Source organism: Colossoma macropomum, unplaced genomic scaffold (assembly GCF_904425465.1).
Source record: "Colossoma macropomum unplaced genomic scaffold, Colossoma_macropomum, whole genome shotgun sequence".
NCBI lineage: Eukaryota > Metazoa > Chordata > Actinopteri > Characiformes > Serrasalmidae > Colossoma > Colossoma macropomum.
Genome location: NW_023494793.1, coordinates 25,912,440 through 25,936,151, shown reverse-complemented (window position 1 = coordinate 25,936,151; position 23,712 = coordinate 25,912,440). Strand labels below are relative to the sequence as shown.

At 38.6% G+C, this 23,712-nt stretch overlaps 1 protein-coding gene across 3 annotated transcripts in view; it reads left to right on the top strand.

Annotated features, from left to right (window-relative positions):
- Window positions 1-259: 259 nt before the first annotated feature.
- Window positions 260-23,712, top strand: part of tmcc1a (transmembrane and coiled-coil domain family 1a) — a 58,510-nt gene continuing 35,057 nt past the window's right edge. The window contains exons 1-2 of one of the 3 annotated variants that reach the window (XM_036578948.1): window positions 260-277; window positions 3,687-4,019. In XM_036578948.1, the coding sequence (XP_036434841.1) occupies window positions 275-277; window positions 3,687-4,019 (336 nt within the window). In that variant the 5' untranslated portion in view covers window positions 260-274. Of the gene's footprint in view, window positions 278-3,116; window positions 4,020-9,929; window positions 10,322-23,712 lie in introns of those variants that run through there. The other 2 variants (XM_036578947.1, XM_036578952.1) reach the window with 2 other exon arrangements.

Sequence of the window (23,712 nt, the reverse complement as noted above, 5' to 3'; positions counted from 1 at the left end):
CTACATAGAACCATTTTCAAAAAGGTTCTATATAGAACCATATGTAACACATTCTCCATCAATCTGAAGAACCTATTCACCATGCAAATTTAATAATAATAATTAAATATTTTAGACGACAAAACAGTCTTTGAAGTTGAGCACCCTACCTTTATCTACTTATTTTTATTTATTAATAACTATTACCTATTATCTGTTGTTTAATTCTCTCATACTTTTCTTTCTCTGTTTAGCTGACCCTGTACTTTGAGAAAAGCCGGGCTGTGTTGATCTGATGGTAAGTGCCTTTTGTGCCTCTTTCTCACTGCTTTTCTCTGCAGTCAAATGAATGTGTAGCTAACTCACATGCCTTTATCTGGTGATGTTTATGGCATTGTCCTGGTGGACGTTTTTGTGCAAATGCATAACATACAGGCTGTATAATAGGGATTCAAGTAGGATGGTCCAAACATTTTTGATGATGCAAAGTGATGACTGCATATCACTGCTGGTTTGAGTGTATAAACTATATGTGATTTTTGTGCAAGACGAAATCCATTATCAGATATTTTTTGTTGTATTTTTATCTTGACCTTTTTATGATTCAAATGGCTTTAGATTTGAGCCCTGCTAATAGGGAAGGAACATCATCAAACTGCCCCCTGTGCTTCAAAATGTTTTAAATGCAACCAGCAGATGGTGTAGGTCTGCACTTTTCTTCTCCATTAGACACTTATGTCCATCTGTGAGACACATTGCCAAACATCTAATCACAATATATTTTACCATATCATTCAATATTGATGAATATTCATAATTATGATTACATATGATAATACACATTTCCTAATAACATGTATTCTGGTGTAATATGGGTCAATGACATAATTATTTCAAAATGACAGTTTTTAAAATGGACATGATGTGCATTTTTTATATCAGCATATATATTTGCATATATATCTATGTGCATTTTATATGTTAAATATAGTTAGTGTTATGAAAGCTTCTAATTGCCTGTTTCAGTTATTTAAACTGTGCTGGTCTGGATGCCCCATTTGACTTACTGGTTGTGCCACCTGACTTTTCAGACTAAATTCAAATTAAACCAACATGTACTTAAGACACCCATAGAAACTTTTCTCCTTGAACTTGAGTTTATACTTACTTTTTTTCAAATAATAAACATTATTATAGCAATTACACATTCCTGAGGGCACACCACCTGACACTGTAAATTGAACCATTCTAAAAATTACTCAAAGGTGACAATTTTTCCAAAATTTGTGAAAGGGCTACTGACCTTGGCATTGCACCATGAAGGTAACTTATGATACAATAGCCTGGCCCATCTTTTGTAAAAACATGTCAGAGTCCTTTGTTTTTCGTTGTACTGTTTGACATTTCAGGAAGTAAGAATTTGTGGACAAAAGTTTTTCATTGAGTTGAGCACTTTTAAAGTTGGCTTATTTTGCATTAACTTTTTATTTTTAAAGTTTTATATAATTGAATTACCCTTTTTGATAGTTTACTCAATTAACTTATGTGGTTGGACACCTGACATTTTTAGATGTTTGGAGGCAAATAAACTAAAATGAATTTTAACTGACTGCACTGAAAATTGTTTCACATAAAAGAGTTACTGTTAAATATTATACATATAAAATAATATATGTATATAAATATATACGTGACACATATATATATATATATATATATATATATATATATATATATGTATATGTAAATGTCATGTATTTAGTAAATAATCTTTGGGAAAATAATGGACTTGGACACAAAAAATGCACATCACGTCAATGACCCATATACAGTAAATATGTATCAAGACAGAACATAAATAAGTAAACTACAGCAGTTCTGCACCACAGCCCTTCTCTATTTCCCCAAACCCATGATTGTTTTTGCTTTCCATAATTTCAACATGGAAAAAAGTTGTTAACCATCCTAACTGTACTACTGGTTTGCGGTGTTGCAAGTGAATAGCTAGACTTCTTCCCACATTTCCATGTGGGGTACTAAGGTAGCTGATGTTCATAATTCAACGCTATGCTGCTAATAGTGAACTGAGGAACATGGTAGCATAAGAAACTGAGTGCAGTTATGTGTAATTCTGCATTTATGTGAAATTCAGTCTGGATCACAAATGTTACTCCAGATTTGGGTAAAATCTTCCGTGATTGTGTAAAAAAAAACAAAAACTACAAGACTATGCTGGTTTGTGGTTGTGCTGCTGGTTTGTGATTGTGCTGCTGGTTTGTGATTGATGTGCTGGTGTGTGTGTGTTGCTGATTTTTATCCAATGCTGTTAACTGTTCCATCTTTGGATGAGTTTTGGTTTGAGTTCCATTTAGAAGATGAATCAATTTAGGTGGTGAAACATTTTTCTATTGCTTGACGATGACAGATCATTTAATAATGGATGGCTGAAGATTAATTTTATATTAATATAGGGTAGGAGGAATAATGACATAAAAGTGAATACTAATATGACTTTTATCATAGCCATATGATGTATAACATTTCATTATTGACTTTTTTACTGCCTGAAAACCATAAAATCCTGCATGAATATGAAGAGGTTTTTGTTTTGTATGCCATGATACACTATATGTCCAAAAGTTTGTAGACCCCTGCTTGTGACCCAGTGTTTCTTCTGAAATTAAGGGTATCAGGAGGAAGTTTGTCCCCTCTTTGCTGAAGTACCAGCTTTACTCTTTTAAAAAGGCTTTACAATAAATGTTGGAACGTTGCTGTGAGAACTTGATTGCATTCAGCCACAGGAGCATTAGTGAAGTAAGATAGTGATGTTAGATGACTAGCTCTGGATCACAAACGCCACTCCAGTTCATCCAAAAGGTATTGGATGGAGCTCCATCACTTCCGAGGCCATAGTTCCTGCTCCACGGAACTATGGCCTCGGAAGTGTGCACTTTAAAATAGCCAAATTCACCAGTTAGAAGGCATGTCTGTAGACTTTTGGACACATAGTCTGTGTCATTATATTGCTTCCAATACTGGGCAGTTCAAATTGGCCAGCCCTATGTCCTAAACATTTCCTAAGTTTGTGGCGTTTATATGGATTGACATCTTTCAATATGCACTATTAGTTGTCCTGTCTGTTGTTGGTTTGTCAGTCTCTCACTTCGTTCTGTTAACCTCCACCAATAATGAATGGTCTGTGTTGTTTTCCCTCTGTTAAACAAGCATGCTTTTCAGCTGACTGACCGATGCATGACCTCAGGAGAGCCAATAGAATGCTGCTGACGGGATTCAAGCCAACTGAAAAACATATCAATTGATTGAATGTCACATCCAAACTCTTGTTAGCTCACACCTCTATTCTGAAAGGCCTTTCTGCATAAGAAGCACACTAGCCCCCTCTAATGGATCACGGTGGTAGTGCCTTTGACACATCTGCCCACAAAAAAGGGCGGAGCTTGTTTCCACATTCCAGCCGTAATCCACTGGTACCCAAGCGATTTAGGCTTCCTGGATCAGGGGTAAAGAGGTCACTTCAGTCGCAGCATGCTCTGTCCAAAATTACCCACAGTGCCCTGGGTGGGGTGGGAGCGCTGGGTCAGAGCTTGAGGCAGTTCTTTCAGCCTCATCGTAAATACTTGCCCCGCCCACATTCGTTTGACTCCTCCCACTGCTCCTCCTCTTTCTCGTTTGTTCCCCTTTGTGAGGACCCTAAATGTGACCCCTTGGACCAAACCCTTGACCCTGAGAATGACCTGCGCTTTGGTCCCGCCCCCTCTGCAGCTGCCATTGGCGGACGTGGCAGTGCCCCGCCCACCGGCATGAGGCGAGGCACCAGCCTGCAGAGCCGTCGGGCCAAAGTGGGCGGGACCGCGGTGGACCCGCCTTTGAGAGGAAGCCCCCTGATCCTTCGCCATGCCACCCATGATGCAGTGCTGCAGGCAGAGCACTCGCGCTCGTCCTCCTCCTCCGACACACCCAACAGCCCCGCCCTCTTGGACACGAGCCTTGGCTACCAGTCAACTGAGGAGGCAGAGAAGGTAAGAAACAAATGCTGACTTTAGAGCCATTTCTTTCAGTGGACTAAGGAGATCCTACAGCTTAAGATTATGGCCCAATACCATTTCTTATTTTTTCTCCTACCACTTGTGTCACCTTGCCCCTTAGAACTGAGTTACAAGGGGTAGTGGTTGAAATCTTCCTCTACGAAATGGGACAATCCTCAAATAAAAAGGACATTACTTCATTAACAGGCTACTAGCGCTGCTCTGTAGGCAACCCTCCCGGTCTGCAGTGAAAGCAGAGGAAGGTAAAGTTCAGAAACCTCACTGCTGGGCTTTAGTTCAATTTAGGGAATCATATGCCTTCAAAGAGGGGGATGAGACAATTATTTCTAATTGCCCACCCCTAATTCTTCAGTCATATGAAGCTGAAGTCAGCTGTTCGCCAGCCTCTTGTTCGAACTTTCTTTTCCACCTTGTTGCAGCAGTTCTGACCCCTTAGGTGCCAGAATGCAACTGCTGCACCATTTAAGGTGGAACAGGAAATTTAGCTAGCTAGCTACCGAGACATCAGCATACTACTATACATTTTTATGCTTGTTATGAAGAAAAGGATGATAATACATTGTCACAACATTAAACTAAGATAATACAATGGTTATCGTATTTTTTAAAATACTTCCATTTGTGGATTTCTTTGGTCGCTTGCACAGCCATTTTGCCATGTTTTCTTTTTGTCTCATAATGCTCTGTTTGGAGTGTGCCTCAACAAAAATTGGGACACCCTACCCCTAGGTGTGAACGCACAAAACGGAGGGCTAAGGGCTAAGTGGCAAGGGGTGAAATGGGAAGGGCCTAAAGACCCTGGTTGCATATTTGAAAAATGCTGCGGCTTATGCTTGGATTGCTTTTACCATTTCCTCAATTGCAGCTGGTTTAGATACACAGCCCCGGTTTTCCTCTTTAGACGTGTTGCTACACCTCATACATACTTTCATAATACATGTGTGTGTGTTTTTCACACTCTTGACTGTATTTCTTCCATTGGATTTTGAAAAACACTTTCAAAGCAGGGGCAAAAGATACAGGTAGGCTTGGGTGGGCCTGGGCCTACCCAGATTGATCACAGGGCTACCCAATCAAATGAGGAAAGAATGTTTTATTGAACTTTATTCTTTGGGTGCTGTCATTGTATTATGGCCAAACAAATCATTACACTTTCCACCAAGCTCCACCTGCTTTTCCTCAGCCCTCCAATCATTGCTTAGCAAACGTTGCTTAGCAACCTCTGCCATTACTGCAAAGCCTTTAGTTTGTTATCAGTTGCCAGTGTTGTCAGCATGCCAGTTATGTCATATGTCGTAAGATGGCCCTCAGGGCAAAAGGTCAACGTGAAATTTATTTATTATATGTTTGTGGCAGTTATACAAGCAAATTTTTTGTTAATGTACAATCGTGGAGAGAGCAACTCATTTGGTTTGGAGAGGATTTTTTTTCTTTTGAAGTGAACATGCAGAGTTGGACTTCAGAATGAGGCAAGAGTCCTACATATTTATTTTTTAATTGAAAGAAAATCATAATTATTATTTTTCACATCAAAACTATATAGACCACACGTGACACAATTCTGCCCAATTGGAATTTTGCCCAATTGTTCGTGCCATGAAAAAAAAATCATCACTTCATTCAGAAGCTGAAACTTTGAGTTCTTCCACAAATAACTAGGCATTTGTAGTCCAGTTTGTCGCTGGTGAAAGTTTGCATAAATCAAACAGGGGTCGAATAAAGTAATGTCACATTTTCATCATCCAAAAAATCACTTTTCTTGTGAAAAATCCCATCAGTTATACACTTGCTAGAATTAGTTTACTGTCATCTGAGTAAATCGCACAAATAAATCACATTTGGTGTGTAAAGTCCTTAACACATCAGTAAAATACTGACTTTATGTTTTAACAAAGTTGTACAATGTGAAACATTTGCACATATTTGTGAGTATGTTGTACTTTGCTATTCCAAAACATGAGTGTCTCACTGTGTTGCATGTTGCCAAGGATTTGCTATCAAGGACTTAAAAAAGCCAGAGATGGCTAGCTGATGTTAGCTACACTCTTAAAAGAATGGTTCTTTAGTAAAGGAAACTGATCTGATTAGAACCATGAGTTCTGTACAGAACCATTTCTTGCTTAAATGGTACTTTGCATGGTGAAAGCGTCCTTCAGATTGATTCTATCATATCTAGAATCTTTTTTGAAAATAGTTCTATATAGGAGCTAAAAGGGTTCCTTTATGGTTTTGATGTCAAGCTTGTATCGTACCTTTTTGGGTTCTTCTACTGATATGAGGGTAATTTGGGGGTAATTTGCTCTGAGTAGCTCTCAGAACCATGTACAACACATTCCCTATCAATTGGAGGAACTATTTCACCATGTAAAGAACTCATGGTTCTGAACAGAACCATTCTCTTTACTGAAGAACCCTTGAAGAACCATCTTTTTGTATGTTCATAAGCAGAGGAGATACATTGATCTGGCAAACTAACATGCTGGCATATTATCTTAGGAGCAAAAAAAACAAGAAAACCAACCAATTTCCCCCAGCAATTTTTCAATAATAAAATGTATTGAAATGCGTTCCTCGGCCTGTGCTGGCATGCAGAGCATGTGAGTGGAATGGAGCAGCAGACATTTCTACTCCTCACTCAAACATTTTCCGTAATTACTCTGCTCCAGCTCCGCACCGGGTTTTCTATTTTCCGCTCCTCACTCACATCTCGCTCTGTTCCATGTCTGATCCATATTATCCTTTCTTATAATATTTATTTTATTTCTTGAATGTATGGACAAGGGGGCGGCACGGTGGCACAGTGGATCGCATATGTATCTGATCTAGGACCAAGTGTGAAAGGCTACTTTCACATTGCCAGATTAAGTGGAACAAATCTGATTTTTTGCCTTAATGTAACACAGATCTGTTTTTTCAGAGCTGTGTGGACACACAAATTTGTTCTTTTCAAATCAGATCTGAGCCAATTCTTATACGCAGTCTTAGATCGGATGCATATCTGATTCGTGGCCATGTAGTCTTAGAATTCATCGGAATCGGAACGGAATTCATGTGGATGTCTTTCACTGCGCATGCACCATCATTCAGTGTTACTATGGCAGCAGCAGCTAACCTGAAGGTAGTGCTAGTAAATGGTGCAAAATCAATAGGTATGTTTTCAGGCACTTAATAATATGATAAAAAATCTGATTTTGTCAGTCATTCGGTACGTTTACATGCACTTGGGTAGTCATATGATGGGAAAACTCCGGGTCTACATGAGTCAGGCAGTACTCAGACTTCTGCTTTGCAACCTCAGAAGAAGACATGCTGTAAAGGTGAGGTAAAACTCATCATCATGCCAGGTTTTTTTGACAGAAAATATGAATATGCGTCATCTGGATGATGAAGAATAACATAAATTCTTCATTTTGTCAAACATGTAGTCTCTTTCACAGTCGCTCCAAAAGTGTTTCTTGCTTTTTCCAGGATAGGGATCTGTTTTTGCACATTCTTTGTGATGAAGGCTTGTTCTGCTGTTTAGTTTGTTTGTTGTGCATGATACACATGGTTAATTCACTTGACGTTATTGATTAGGATGTGTGCATCTGGGACTCAGGTCCATTCACATTCATGACAGATTTGAGTCACTGACCTACAGGAATGTGGACCACCAAGTTAGGAAGATCGGCTCTGACAAAAAACTTGTATTGAGCGGTGAGGCTTGTAATGTGAACATAGCCAAAGTGGCTGAGATCTGGTTTGAAAAAGTCAGGTTGTGTGCGTTTACACAGTTCTGAAAAAAATCTGATCTGTCACATTAAGGCCAAAAATTGGATTTGTGCCACTTTATCTTGCTAATGTGAACACAGCCTAACGATTCCAGAGTGAATCACCTTCTATAATTTGCCTAATGTGGAGCTCCTTTAGTTATACTGCTGAAATTGAGCTCTTGACACAGTTCCTTTATCAGGACTGTAATCTGAATCTTGAATCCCTTACAAATTACTGGACCTTATCTGGTAAAAGTAATCCAGCTTGAGTAGGGTTTAAGACTAAGCACTGATCTTCTGTTTTTACATTATAACTCAGTCTGAAATCGTACAGAAAACTCTTTAAAGCTTGCACACAAATTGTGAATAGACACTGTATGATATTACACATTAATAAGGATAACTTTGTTTAATTTACATAACATAAAATAAACTAATTTCTGGTGTTGCTCAGAACTTGAAACGTAATATACAGACAAGTTGGGCTGGTTTGTAGTGAACTGAGCGAGTTATAAATCATGGCAGGGCTGGAAATGCCTCCCTGAAGAGGATGTAACAGGGTGGAAATGAGAGTAAAGACTTGTGGCCACTAGAAGGAGCTCTAATACCAGGTCAGTTCAACCACTGGCTGTGAGGAGAGCTTGGCAGACAGATACACATGCGGTCACACACACACACACAGATGAATACCCGGCTGTGTAGCCTGACTTTAGAAGCTGTCTGTGTTCATGTGTGCATGTGTCTGTGTGTGTGTGTGTGTGTGTGTGTGTGTGTGTGTGTATTTATGAGAGACACGTTTTGCTCAGACAGCAGCACTGATGCAGCTCAAGGTCGATGAGGTCATTTGATCTGTTGCCATGGAAACATGGGGTCCTTTTGCAAGCCAGTGATTTCTGTAGTCTCTGGATAACTTTGAGGAGTTTTGACCTTTCAATATCATAAGGTCAATGGGTCATTCTCTTGCAGTGTGCGTGTGTGTGTGTCTGTGTGTGTGATTTGTCCGTTTGAAAAGCAATGCATTTTGTTATAGCCGTATGAATGGACAAAATAAGCTTTATCAGAATGTGTTTATTACTATTACACAGGCTTCACATTAAAGCTGCACTAGAAGTTAAAATTAAAAGAAGTAGCTTTACTGACTAGGGAGAAGAACTAAAAACAGTGCACAGTCCATGCCCTGCTGTGAGTTGCCTTATAAAGCCTGAAGTAGTCAATTAAAAGTCAGAAGTGTCAGGTCTGATTTTGGGGGAGTTTTTCAGACCATGTCATACATTTTTATATATTAACGTCACATGCACAGGCTTGAATAGAAGGTCTAGCTCAATGTTTAGGTCTCAAATGCAAAATCAACCTTATACTGATGAAGATATGATGACGATAGCAGATCATTCACTTATGTCCTCGGATGACACGTCCTTCATCAAGTTTTAACTAAGCTGTCTCTTCCACACATTGTGTGCAATTACACATTTTCACCAAAGAGGTCTCTAAAATCCCAAATCTTACATAGTGCATTTTTAACCTGAACATAAAATTGCATTTCCATGAACATGACATCTAATTTCCATTAGAATAGCATGAACATAGTTTAAGTTATATATATAAAATAAAGCTCCCCCTTTTCTTATTTTTATTTTTACTTTCCAAAAAATCTTAATTTGGTCTTAGTCTTGTCTTGGTCTCTGCCGCTCCTTCTCTCAGTATTGACTCAGACTCGCCTCTAATGGTCTTGGTTAGTTAACACTAGTTAACAGTGTTAAATAACAATTAGTACTATTAATGATTTATGATGTTATTGTTACTAGAAAGCATATATCTTTTTCTTTATATGATACAGAAGGGTGTGGTGTATGTTTCTATATGTATATGTGTGTGTGTGTGTGTGTGTGTAGCAGTATGGGTCTGTTTGACATTTATCTATCATTTATAAAGGAAACCACACCCAATTTATCCCCATTATACCCTCCAAAACCTTTCTTTACTGCTCTATCCTCTCTGTCTTTCTCTCTCTCTCTCTCTCTCTCTCTCTCCTCTCTCTCAGGGGAAGGAACCCTCCCCCTCTCTACCCCCTTCACACCCCCTAGCAACATCGCTCAGCTTACAGTCAGGAAGCATGAGACAGCCCTGTGTGTGTGTATGAGAGAGAGAGAGACAGTTCATAGTGGATATAAGTAGAGAGCAGGACAGCAGAGTGCATCTCTCCATCTCTCTCTCTATCTCTCTATCTCTCCCTCTCTCTTTACCCTGTCTCAGTAGACTCAGCACTATGTAGCAGAGGGAGCGCATCTGGACACATCTGGATACAGACTTCAGTGTGTGTGAGTGAATGTGTGTGTGTGTGTGTGTGAGAGAGAGAGAGAGAGAGAAAGAGAAAGAGAGAGAGGCTGTGCGGATATGTGGTGAAGGGTGATAAGCTGGAGAGGGTGTGCGTTTCTGGTAAGTGAGTGAGTGTATGAGTGTGAGTGCAGTCTGTCGTGGTCAGTCATGGTGCAGCGCTTCAGCCTCCGCAGACAGTACTCAAAGGTAAGAGGCCTTCAGCTTCTGTCTGTGAGTGTGAGTGTGAGTGTGCGCATGTGCATGATATTCTGAACAGGAATCAAAAGTGAAAGATAAGTCTTTAATGAGGAGGTGCTGTGCAGCAGCAGGAGGAGGGTTACTGTGGGTCAGGGCTACTTAAGTTTGTGTGTGAAAGGTCTTGGGAGTTCTTTGGTAACTTTGTGCTACTTAAATCTCTGGACTAACGGTCACTGTATTAAAGTGTGCGTGTGTGTGCGTGTGTGTGCGTGTGTGTGTGTGTGTGTGTGTGTGTGTGTGTGCTACAGCGTCTGTGATTGTGTTGATTAATGTTACATCTTTCTTTTCAAAACAACACTGTCTTTTACCAACGTTTTAAGATATTTGCTTTATATTTGCAAAAAGTTTGAGTGGAAACCCCACCAAAGAGAGAAAAAGAGAGAGAGAGAGGTTTGACAGTGATAGAGAGAGTGAGAGAAAGAGTTAAAAAGAGAGAGAGAGAGAAATAGAAGGACTGTGAAAAGGAGAGAGAGAAACAGAAAAAGAGGGAGAAGTGGAGCAAAAGAGAAACAATGAGAAAGAGAGAAAGAAAGGCATAAAGAAAAAAGAGACAAAGAAGTTGAGCGAGAGAAAGACGGTGAGAGAGAGACAAAGACATTGAGAAATACACAGAAAAAGAGAAAGACAGTGAGAAAGATGGACAAAGACAGAAATAGAGTGGGAAAGTCGGTGAGAAATAGAGGGAGAGAGAGGCAGTGAGAAAGAGAAAGACAGTGAGAGAGAGAGAGGGTGAGAAAGACAGAGAGAAAGACTATGAGTAATAGAGAAAGACAGAAAAAGGGGCAGGAAAGAGAGAGAGACAGTGAGAAATACAAAGAGAAAGAGAGGCAATAAGAAAGAGAAAGACAGTAAGAGAGAGAAAGAGAGAGAGAGCAAGAGAGAGTGAGAGAGAAAGAAAGACCATGAGAAATAGAGAGAGAGAGAAATTGAGAGAGAGAGGGAGAGAAAAGAACAGTGAGAAAGAGAGGAAGAGAGAAAGACAGTGAGAGAGTGAAAAGAAACATTGAGAAAGAGAGACAGAAAGACTGAGAAATACACAGAGTGAAAGACAGTAAGTAGAAAGAGAAAGACAGTGAGAAAGAGAGGGAGAAGGACTTTGAGAAAGAGAGGGAGAGAGAAGGACTTTTAGAAAGAGAGGGAGAAAGACTTTTAGAAAGAGAGGGAGAGAGAAAGACTTAGAAAGAGAGGGAGAGAGAAAGACTGAGAAAGAGGAGAGAGAAAGACTGAGAAAGAGGGAGAGAGAAAGACAAAGAGTGAGAAACAGAGAGAAAGAAAAACAGTGAGAAATAGAGATTTTTGTATCGGTGTGAAAGGTTCTGGAAGGTTTCGTTGACTGTGGCTAGTGTGTGTGTGTGTGTGTGTGTGTGTATGTGTTGTTTGTCAGTAGGACACTGAAGCTCCTGTGTAAACAGTGTTTGAGTACAGTTGGCTTCATCGCCCAATTCTCGCCTGACCATATGGTAGCTTCACCGAGCAGAAACGTGAAAGACAGGCTGCAGATGATGTTCCTTAAATGTCTCTGTATTCACATATAAATTATTGTATATTTGATTTGTAGTTTATCTTCATTATTTTGCTATTGCTGATTCACTTTATAACATGTCTGTAACATCATTATTTCATGTTTGCTTCACTGAGGTTACAGTGAAAATTACAACATACTTAAAATCCCAGTCACTTCAGTTTATATTATGCTTACAATGAAATATTTTCAGAAGATAATTTGGCACTAATATAACAATTCCAGACAGATTTCTCTAATTCTTACCTTTCTATTAATTTGTATGCCTTCATTTATGAGAAAAGGCTGCAGAGCTAATTAGCTACTCATTAGCCTCTTGTTGTCCTTTTGACTGGACTGATGTTGGCAGAGATGGTCAGAGACGGTACAACTGGGTGGACACAGGTGCACTGTTCAGAAAATAAAAGGGCCTTTGAGAGTAGTTGATAATTAAGTAGGCCCGCTCAATAGATCAATTGCTGTACATCTTCCCAAAATGGCAGTATGCAAAACCACAGCATCCAAGCTATTTTAGCGGTTAGCTGTTAGCCTATTTCAGAATTCATTCTTTTTAATCTAATATAACATTTGTGGACAAGAAGAGGCCTATATATTCTAACACTACAGGTGTTAGCCTTTTATGAGGAAGTTACAAAAATGGCAGCTATTTTCAGTGCAATATAGTGCATTATATTCCAAGTTATGCTAAAATATTCTGTTATCTTGTCTTATGATGGAACTGATTGACCACTGAAAGCTCCAGCTTCACTGAAAAATGGCAAAAGGACGTTTACAGGAGTGAAATATTGTTTTCAACCCTGTATGCTTAAAAAGGATGGTTCTTCACAGGTTCTTTAGTAAAAGCAGCAGTTCTATTTAGAACCATTTTCTGCTTAAATGATTCTTTGCATGGTGAAATGGTTTTTCAGTTTGATGGAGAATGTGTTGTATATGGTTCTACATAGAAACGTCTTAAAAAACGGTTCTTATATTGTTATGATTTAAAACTTGAAACATTCTCCATCAATCTGAAGAAGCATTTCACCATGCAATGAACCATTTAATAAGCACAAAATGGTTCAGTATAAAACTCATGGTTCTAAATAGAACCATTCCCCTTACTAAAGAACTCTTGAAGAACCATCTTTTTAAGCGTGTAGACTTTTTCACACCTCTTTTGTATTTCTTTCTGTCTACTTATAAACCTCTGGATCTCTCAGGATTGGCAGCGGCTCAGGAGGTACGATTGATCGCTTGCTCTTTGAGTGTCTAGCCTGCCTGAGGCTATAACAGAACAGGAGGTTGAATGTTGTAGTGTGTCTGAAAGAAGCAGTTGTACAAAAGGAAAAGAAGTAGTTGTACATTTTTAGACTATGAATTGGTTTTACTGTTTACTCAGAGGCCAGTAAATCCATACTGCTGTCTGGGACTGATGAATGGAAGTCTGTGTACAATAACTGAATCACCAAAATGGAAGCAATACAGGAGGTGTGAAAACATTCTTGCCTTTTAATGGTACCATTTAATTTCTAAAATGTTCGCTTAATAATTAAATGGTAATTGACAACAAAGTCATTCAGAGTGGTTTGGCGTGAAATGCTTTGTTCTAGAGAAACTTACCGATTCAGAATTGTTCACAGTGGTGGTGATGGGAACCAGACGTCCTCACAGAAAGCTATTACATGTAATGGTTATGAATACACTGCCTGATGTGTGAGACATTGTTTTACAGTAGTTTTGTGACAAAGTTTTGGTCTAAAACATGTTTTATTCAGTTTAGTTTAGTTCATTTATGGTGGACGGATACATGAAGGGTGTTCTAAGGCAAAATAGTCCTTGTTTTACAATCATCAGCATTACATAAAAACCTGAAGACGTGTGTAGGTTCACTGGTGGTTTTCAGTAGTAAATAAAATGGGTATTTTATAGACATTGTGACTCCTCACCACTGTAAAGAAATCTGAGTCGCTATGTTTCTCAGCAAATGAACCATTTCACATCAAACCACTGTGAATGACTTTGTTTATATCAACCACTAAATTATACAGAAATTTTGAAATTTTGGTGGAATTCCCCTTTAATGTAACAAGATTTGCCTACAGGTGATACAGATGACAGCTGAATAAGGCAGATGTTTGATACAGACTAGCTGATCTTGCCTTAAAGCTTGGACACATATGAATTGTGCTGGCAGCATGTTTTTATAACAAAGCGCTTAATCTACAACTTCTTGATGTTAGGAATGTCATGAATGTAAGAATGTTAATACTGTGGAAATGAAATTTTACTAAAAAATCTCATTCCTACATGTCTCCAGTCAACTTTTATCAGAGGAAATTCATTTTAATGAGCAGTATGAATTTAACATTTGCATGCAATAATTTGATAGTCTAATGTAAATATCAAAATTATTGTAAGTTTGAGTTGAGATCTTGCTGAATTAATTATTTTATGTTCACAAGCAATTGTGGGGCTAAAATAAAGCTAAAATAAAAACTTTTGTTTCGGTAATGACGTGAAAACATGGCACAGCATTTTTTGAAATTTTCTAAATCTTTCAGCTTACTTTAAAAGAAGTGAAGAAGAGCTTTTAAAAATTATTTTGAAAAAAAAATTAAGTATTATTTTCACAAGTTGAAATTTAGGGGTTAGGGTTTGGGACAGACACCTCCCAATAGAAATGACCTTATATATTATGATTTTGTAAAAAAAATTGCTTATTACTATCTTAATCAATGCCTTGAGTTTAAACAGATCATAACATAACTTTGTACATGTCTAAGGTCTGAATATTGAATGCTTTACTGTGTGAACTAACTCTGTAGAATGGTCCATATATTAGTTCGGATGCTATATATCAGCTGTGCATACACATGTATGTATATATACATTTTCTAGTGTGGTCTTGTGGTTCTTACAGATTTAGAACACATTCTGGGCTCGCTTCAATAAATAAGGCCTCTGCTTTTTATGGTTTCTGCTCTTGCAAAACTTTTTTGGTTTTGCATGTTAAAATTTCTTGTAGTGCATCAAATAACTGAAGATTTTGAACAAGGTAGAAGCTGCTGTTACATTCATTCATACAAGTCATATGTTCTTGTGTTGAAATTCTGCCTAATACAGATAATATTACAGAAGACATGGCAGCTAATATAACACTTACGAAGCATTATAGTGCTTGTACTACTTGTAGCCAGTCATCATGCTACAGTGTGTTAAATAGGGCTGATCCAATCGTAACATTTTAGCTGATGATTAAAGTGTCAAAAACATGATGGCGATTATGTGTAACCGTGTAACCTTCTTCGTTTTATGCAGCTATAAAAGTGCAAGCCACTGACTCATGATGCCCTTTATACATTCTAGGGCACCAAGTCAGAAGCTAGAACTTTGTTTTTAGACGTCTCATGATGTCATAATAAATGCTTTTTTAACTGTCTTTATTATTTACATATATTTGCCTCAGCCCAGCGTCCCCAATTCACATTTTGCTCACATTTGCTTGACATAATATAACTGTCAAAATCGTTATCAGCTTAAATAACTTTATCTCAAATAACTGTGATTGTTTCAAATAATTGCAATAGGCCTAATGTTAACTTTTTAATCCCAAGCCAAAAAGCAGCTATTTCTGCTACTTCACACTTAAGTTACCTTTTATTGCTACTGAAAAAAATCAATAATAAGCTCTTAGTGATCCGGTTTCTGTTTTTAATGTGCACACACTTAATCATAAACTGTCACAGGGCCTCTAATAATAAAGGCAGCATGGTGCATCTTTTACACAGTGATAGACAACAGAGAAAGCTCCAATTCCATATGCTGATACACTGTACTGTGCCCAGTGTAAATATGTACACTTTATGACTACTCTGGGGGCAGATTGAATGAGTTAAAAGAGGTCAAAGTCTCTGAATTAAGTGGTGCTGAAACATGTTTTAAGCTGCACATGGAGAGAAGATTGTGTAAAAATCAAGCCACAGTGTTGAACTATGGTCTAAAATCCTGACATGTGTTTCATCTTTGTGGATGTAGTAGGCCTGTCGTCTTTCTGTCTTTTCCAAACGAGAGACTTTGCCTTATTGATTTTGGTAAAGAAAACCTCTGTATTGATTCTGGTATCAGTTCTCATTTTGTCGTGTCTCTCGCTCTATCTCTCTCTCTCTCTTATACACTATCTATCTACACATCTCTTATCTCTCTCTCTTTCATTACTGAAGTATTTTTGGTTCAACTGGCCGTATTATCACTTGGCAACTATCATCAACAGCAATCATAACACTCCCCCCTCTACCTTCAGGGCACACAATACATCTGAGATATTTTTGACCCTTACAGAACCTTTATACACACACACACACACACACACACACACACACACACACACACACACAAAACCACACATCTATAAAAAGTACAAACAAAATGCAGGCCTTAAGAGTGGCGCTACCATGTTTTTTCTATGTGACATACTTTGTACCATTTTTATAAATAACAATATATAATTAAGTGTGAGAAACCACATAAGCAAGTCCGTTTGAGTTTACTGAAAAACACAGTGCTAATCGGTGCAGTATAGGCTTCCATTAATTGTTAGTGGATGTGCAATAATACACTTAGTCCACAGTTTGACTTGATTCATGATACTGGGTTCATGATTTGATATTCTCAGGATAATTTGAACAAAAATAAATAAATATGATCAAATCATCAAATTATTTCAGTCCATTTGCAGATAAGTGTGCTTATATCACGTATACTCCTTAAAAACAGCAAAACGATCTGCCAATGTAGTGGAATCATTTCACTCCATAACATTACTTAAAACATGCATACAAGATCTAGAAACATGTGAAAATAATTTTTTCCTTGCTTTATTTTTTAAATAAGGGATTAATGTGGTATGTAAACATTGATAAAGTTTCAAAATAATACTGTTCACTCCTCAGGCCTTACAGCCAAAAATGGAACTAAGCTTAAAAAAGGACCCCATTTTCAACTCATTGTTTTTGTGATGTCATGAAAAAAACACGTTTCAGCCTGAGTTGTTTTTTGAATGAGGTACAATACAGACCAGCCTATCAGAACTCATTTACATATATTATTCTTAAAGGCACAGTAACAAAAACAGCCTTTTTGGTTCTTAGGGATAAAGAGATGTTGCTAAATGGTCATGTAAAATGAATTAAATGGCCTTTTAATAATCTTATACTTCTCACAACTATCTCAAAATGAGTAATGCTACATGGTAATATCACTTGCCAAGACATTATTTTTTGCAATGTAGAAGGTTGTGCCACTCGGTAGCCCATGGTCTCAACTAATTTACAAACATGCATTTAGGGGGCCCAAAAATCGCTAAATCTAGTGCTGGAGTGAGCTACTGATTGGGGCTCCAGTTGACATAATTAATATAATGTCCATTCTCCATGATGAAGTGTCACATCTCCAACATGTACATCGTCACAAGCTGCGTTCCATTCCACTGTGTCCCTCAGCAGAACCATTAAATTCCCTACACACTTCAGCACAGGATGTCGGTTAAGGGAACTGCAGCTGATAAATACCTTGATTTGGAATGTCCTGCAGAGTCGTAATAAAACATGATGCAACGTGCATCTTCAAGAGACAGACATGCAATGACTGATGGATAAAATTTCCTGCTCCGTGTGCAGTTTAAAGTTCCCTGAGACATTTTCACTCCCTGTGGCTTGGAATCTCCTTTGGATAGATGCCCTGTTTGTATTTTTGATGTTTCATCCCACTGATGTTCCACCTTAAAGGGGAATTTTGCAGCTTTTTCAACATTTCTGTATAGCTCAGTGTTTGAGATATAAACAAAGTCATTTAAATTGGTTTGATGTGAAGTGGTCCATTTGCAGAGAAACTTACAGACTCATATTTCTTTACAGTGGTGGTGATAAAAACCAGAAGTCGAAATCGGAAAGTGAACCTATATGTGTCTTCTGAGTTTTTTATGTAATGCTGATGATGATAAAATGAAGGTCAATCTGAAAAGATTAGGACTCTTTTGCCTTAAAACACCCTTCATGTATCTGTCCACCACGAATGGCTTAAAATAAATGGATTAAAATACGTTTTAAACCAAAATTTTGTCACAAAACTACTGTGAAACAATGTCTCAGACATCTGTCAGTGTATTTACAACCAATTCATGTAAAAAACTTTCTGGGAGGGAAATTTTAGAGGCATTGAACTCCACATACATCTGGTTCCTATCATTCTATCCTACCACTCTGTTAAATCATTAAAATCTAGCTGATTTTAAATGACGTGCAGTAGCTAGCTATGCTACATTACTTACACCTTGGATCGAGTCAGTGGTTGCGGTGTTTTTTATTCCACAGCTAAGAAGCACTTCTGTACAGCAGTAAGTAAAGTATGTTTCATAGTTTTGATCCTCATCTGTCTCTTTCAACAGCAGTCCCTGTAGCCCAGTGACAGCAGGAATTACATCCGAGGCTAATGCATACAGAGCTTATCTGAGGGGCTCACTGGTGGAGTTTTATGTCTTCTCTGAGGCTTTTGTATGGCTGGTTGAGCTGTAGTTGAGTGTCTTCTGAAGCCAGAAATACACAGCGATTTTAGAAGTCTTCTTTGTTGGTGACTCACACTGTCATGTACAGACAAAGCCTATGATTTATATACTCACACTGTATGAAAGTGCTCAGTCCATGCTACGTAAAACACAGCCTCTATAGACAGCTCTATCTGTGAACAATTTCAAATAAGCTGCTTCATTCAAAATAACACACTGCGCACCGAATACAGAGCAAACACACTGAGAAACTGAGCTAAAGCAGCTCGGCTAACCACACTGTGCACTAAAATGTATATGGTAGGACAGTATGGTCTCTCTACAGCCTATTTTAAAAAGACATTTCAAAAAATCTACGATTATACCTCACTATTTTATTCAGTCAAACAAAGGAAAGTGGGCATATATGGACTTTGGTAGGAAATGTTGACTTTTTACCTTCCGTATTGTTAGCCTATTGTTAGCCTGTCGCCACCCGTACTGGGGAAGCAAATGTGATTGTGTTTGTGTGAGTTTAAAAACAGGCTAAAATCACACAGTGTATTCCTGGTGGGAATTTGCCAGGGCAGAATGTGTAAAGTGACCAGCGGCTTTGTGTCCGACCACGACGGAGTCAGTGACACTACTTTGTGTGAGCAGAGCCTCCTGCAGTTTGTTCATTAGCGCAGCAGCTAAACTTGGCTTATGTCATACAGTATCAGCTGTGTATGAGTACAAGTAAATGAGCATGGTATTGGCCCGATGCCAGTGTCGGTATCGGCCCCTAGTTTGAATACCTAGAGCGGTTAACCAAGGACTAGAGTAGCTGCTCACATCCCTGTTAGCAACTCAGCCTCTTAGCTCCCATGCTAAACTAAAGAAGCACATTTAAACGTGTCTTGGCTGATTGGCGAAGCCTAAATAGATGTTTTTTCAGTCATAAAGTTGTTGAAACACCAGGCTGACCTATACAGGGTGCTCCACAGCTGACTCACTTCATGAGTGAGCTAGCTTGCTAATTTCCTGAGCAGCTAAATTAAACGTGGACAAAAACGTATGATGGGAATTGATACCTAGAAGCTAGACTACCTACATTTATCTCATATCTCTCTCTTCCTTTCTCTCTTTCACCCACTCTGCCTCGTTTTTCTCTGTCTTCCTTCCTCTCTGTGTGTCTGCTAGTTTCAGCGTTACTGATTTCAGCAAGGTAAACATCTTTATTGATTTTAAAAGATTTTAACTCTCAGCCGCTCTCTCTCTCTTTCTCTCTCTCTCTCTCTCTCTCTCTCTCTCTCTCTCTCTCACAGCCATTCCGCCACCCCGTCTGTGTTTTCTGTGCACGTATGTGTGTTTCGGTGGTCTGTAAGCTTGTGTATGTGTGTTGCGGTGAAAGATGAACTTTTGTACTGAGGCTGTTCCTTCTTTGCTCTTTTCGTTCTTGTCTTTCTTTGTCTCTTATGTAAAAGACAAAGAAGAAATATTGAAGGAGGAATGTAATATAGTTGCTAGGGCTGAAACAAATTAGTGCCAGCTGTATCCACCCTGAGTGTTTTTTTTTTTTGTTGCTCTGAATGAATTTAAAATGATTTGAATCAATCAGATTCAATAAATCAAAGCAATATGCAACTAACCAGTTTCTAACTAGCCTGCAGCTTCATATAAGCTTACCTGGCCCACTAAGCCAGAACACACAGGAAGCTAAAGCTAAGCTATGACTTTAGCATTGCGAGAAAATCTCACTGTCATCTCAGTGAGTTTTTCTGGCAATGCTAAAGTGATCTTTATATTCAAATTGGTTAAATAAATTTTTACAGTATAGCTTTATATTGATGTAGATTAATATCCTACACACTTCTATAACCTAAGAATAGCTCTATTGGTTTGCATTAAAGTCCCTGTAGTTACTGATAATATGCCTTAGTATGAAATAAGCCAGAAATAGTAAGGGGTTAAATATACGGTATGGTTAGTGCAATATATGTGTATGTTCGTATTAGTTATATATATCACAACTGTAATCCACTTTTGTATTGGTTATATACTCTCACCGGCCCATATATACTTACTCCAACCCCGCTGCACCCCCCTCTCAAAAACTGAGCAGGTGTTATGTGCGATCGTTGGACAAAAAGTATAGATACAATGCAGATGTACCTAATAAAGTGGCCAATGAGTATATATGGTTACGGCAGTTGAAGCTGCAAATATTGTAATACACATGCAAGCATATGCAAAAGTTTGAACACCCTCAGTCAAATGACATTTGTTTTTGATTTTCCATGTGAATAGAGAACACGCTTAAATATCAACAACAGTATTTAGTGTGTCCTCTTTTGCCTTTATAGAAGGTATTGAGACACCTACACATTACACCTACAGGAGCTTTTATGAATCCCATTCTAAATCCATAGGCATCAATATGGAGTTGGTCCCCCTTTGCAGCTGTAACAGCTTCCACTCTTCTGTGAAGACTTTCTACAAGATTTTGGAGTGTGCCTGTGGGAATTTCTGCCCATTCATCTAGAAGAGCATTTGTGAGGTCAGACACTGATGTTGGACAAGAGGGCCTGGCTCACAATCTCCATTCTAGTTCATCCCAAAGATGTTTGATGGGGTGGAGGTCAGGGCTCTGTGTGGGCCATGCTTTATGGCCACTGATGCTTAGCATTGTGCATTTTGTCTTAGGCTTGTGTAGCTGCTCAGCCGTGGAAACCCATTTCGTGAAGCTCTGATGTTGCTCTATATATATACCAAACACATATTGGTTACATACTACATATAGTATATACGTAATATAATATTTGTGAAATATTCATGGTTACTGCAATTGATTCACAGTTTACAAAATTTTAGGGCATTGACTCATTAAATAGCAGCAAATTGTTCTTGAACTAAGTCGACTACTGAATTTAAATGTGGACACATCTCACATCTCTCTCTCTCGCTCTCTCTCTCTCTCTTTCTTTCTTTCTCTCTTTCTCTCTCTCTATGTCATCTGCTTCTGTTCTATGCTCATTTACATCATTCTTTGTACAGCATCCCTCTCTCTCTCTCTCTCTCTCTCTCTCTTTCTCTCTCCTGTCTTTTTCCTCTTCTCTGTCTCTGAGATGGCTGGTTTCCATGGCAACAAAGCAACGTGTAATCAGAAAGGATGTCTAAATGGGCACAGGTGTCCATCTGTGTCTTTGAGTCAACACATCTCCCTTTGGGGTGAGAGAGAGAGAAAGAGAGAGAGAGAAAGAGAGAGAGAGAGAGAGAGAAAATGAAAGAGAGTAAGAGAAAGGGGGAGAGAGAAAAAGAGAGAATGAGAGAGAGAGAGAATGAAAGAGAGTAAGAGAAAGGGAGAGAGAGAAAGGGAAAGAGAGAATGAGAGAGAGAGAGAGAGTGAGAGAGAAAGAGCTTTGCTGTGCCAGTTCTTCATAGGTGATGTATTAAGTGCACCTCATGCTATGCACGCCTGTTTTTCTTCTCCGCCCTGTGGAAGGTTAACACGCTCTTCAGTGCAAATACAGTCAATGACGCTTAAACATCTTGTTTTCAGCTTGTGTGTGTGTGTGTGTGCACTTTTGTGGTCTTGATCTTGGTCAGAGAGCCGCCTGCTGTTTCCTGTTTCCTGTGTCAGCGGTGCTGTCAGTGTGACCTCAGAAGCTCTGCAGCTACACACTCCTCTCTCTGTCAGTGTGGGAACGCTATGATGGGTGGAGCTGCTGTGAAGGCTTCACGATGCACCAGCAAAGCAGCAAAATGCACTGGCATGATTCTGTTGTTATGCGCTATTTCAACTAAGTGGCAAAATAAAAAAAAAGCTGTACAAAGTAACCAAAGTTAAACCAACAGTCAATTATGCTATTATAATATAGTTATAATAAGACGAGTGAAGTTTATTTATATAGCACTTTTCATACACAAAGGCAATTCAGTCTACATTAAAAGAAAAAATTAAGGTCTTAAAAGATACAAAGATAAATAGGGCAAATCATTGAACTAATGATGAAGTGAGCTTATTAATGAACAAAGTGCAGGTCTTAGAGCTCAATTGCTGAACTCAGATTCTCAAATCGTAAAGCATTTGATAATAAAGACTAATAAAAACACTCTCAGATCAGAATGACACTCTTCTGCTATGGCAGCCATGGCTCACCCTTTACTTCTCGTTTCCAAGTTTTTAGCAGGCCTGATGTGTGTTTGTTTGTTCTTGAATTTCATTTCTGAAGCACGTGTGTGTGTGTGTGTTTTAGCGCTTTGATGTCGCTCCTCAGTCTGTTTAATCAGCAGGTCTCCTGTCTATTGAATATTCATGACTTTATTATTCATTTAGGCCAACGCCCCTATCCAGAGCAGCCTGTGTTTGGATGCAAATACACACACACACACGCAACAAACATGCTACACACACTCACAAACAGACTGCAAACACACTACACATAAACCCAACGCACATACACAAATACACTACACAAGCACCCCACACACACACATACAAACAATGACTACACACACACATGTTTACTGTTTGCTTTCACTCAAATCTGGTGTAGCCATCATGGTTACTCTCAGTAGAGTTGACCCAGTAAGATGACAGCATGGGGCCTTCATGAATCTGGTTGTTTTATTTATTTTTATTATTTTTAAATGATATTCCACTCAGAAATTCAGTGGACTGAGCTCACTCGCTCATCAGCAAGCTGAGGCAAGGGCTGTTCATTTACAGGCTCTTTTATGCACAGAGTAATGAAGGCTGCGCAGTGAGTGTTTGATGTTTACTTTCTTGCGCTGAAACCATTAGCTACACCTTCTCATGCTGTTGAATTTTAATGCATTATGCTTATACATGCAGATAGTTAAAGGGATAATTAGGAATTTATTTTAAGCACCAAGATGTTGACCTTTTTTGTCCTTTATATCCACCGTGTGTGAAATAGTCAACATTTCAGTCGTAGCATTCTTGGTCAAGTAGGGAAGATTCTGTCAGTCAACTGATCACATTTATTTATTTATTTATTTACATACTTATATGTTTACTTGTATACATGGATTGTAGATAAACAGTCAATATTCTAGAAGTATATGCGCTGTTCTGTTTTACTAAAGGTAGTCCATCATGCAAAACACTGTGTGGAAGATCTAGGCCACGGATCAGCAACCTGCATACGGCTCCACAGCAGAATTAGATTTTTAGATAAAAATAAAATAATCCTCCTTTGCAGGAAAATAAAGCTCTGCTGATCGTTCAACACAGTTTTAGCAATAAATGGTCTCAAACGCTGGAGTTAATGTATAACTGCGAGTTCACCCTTTAAC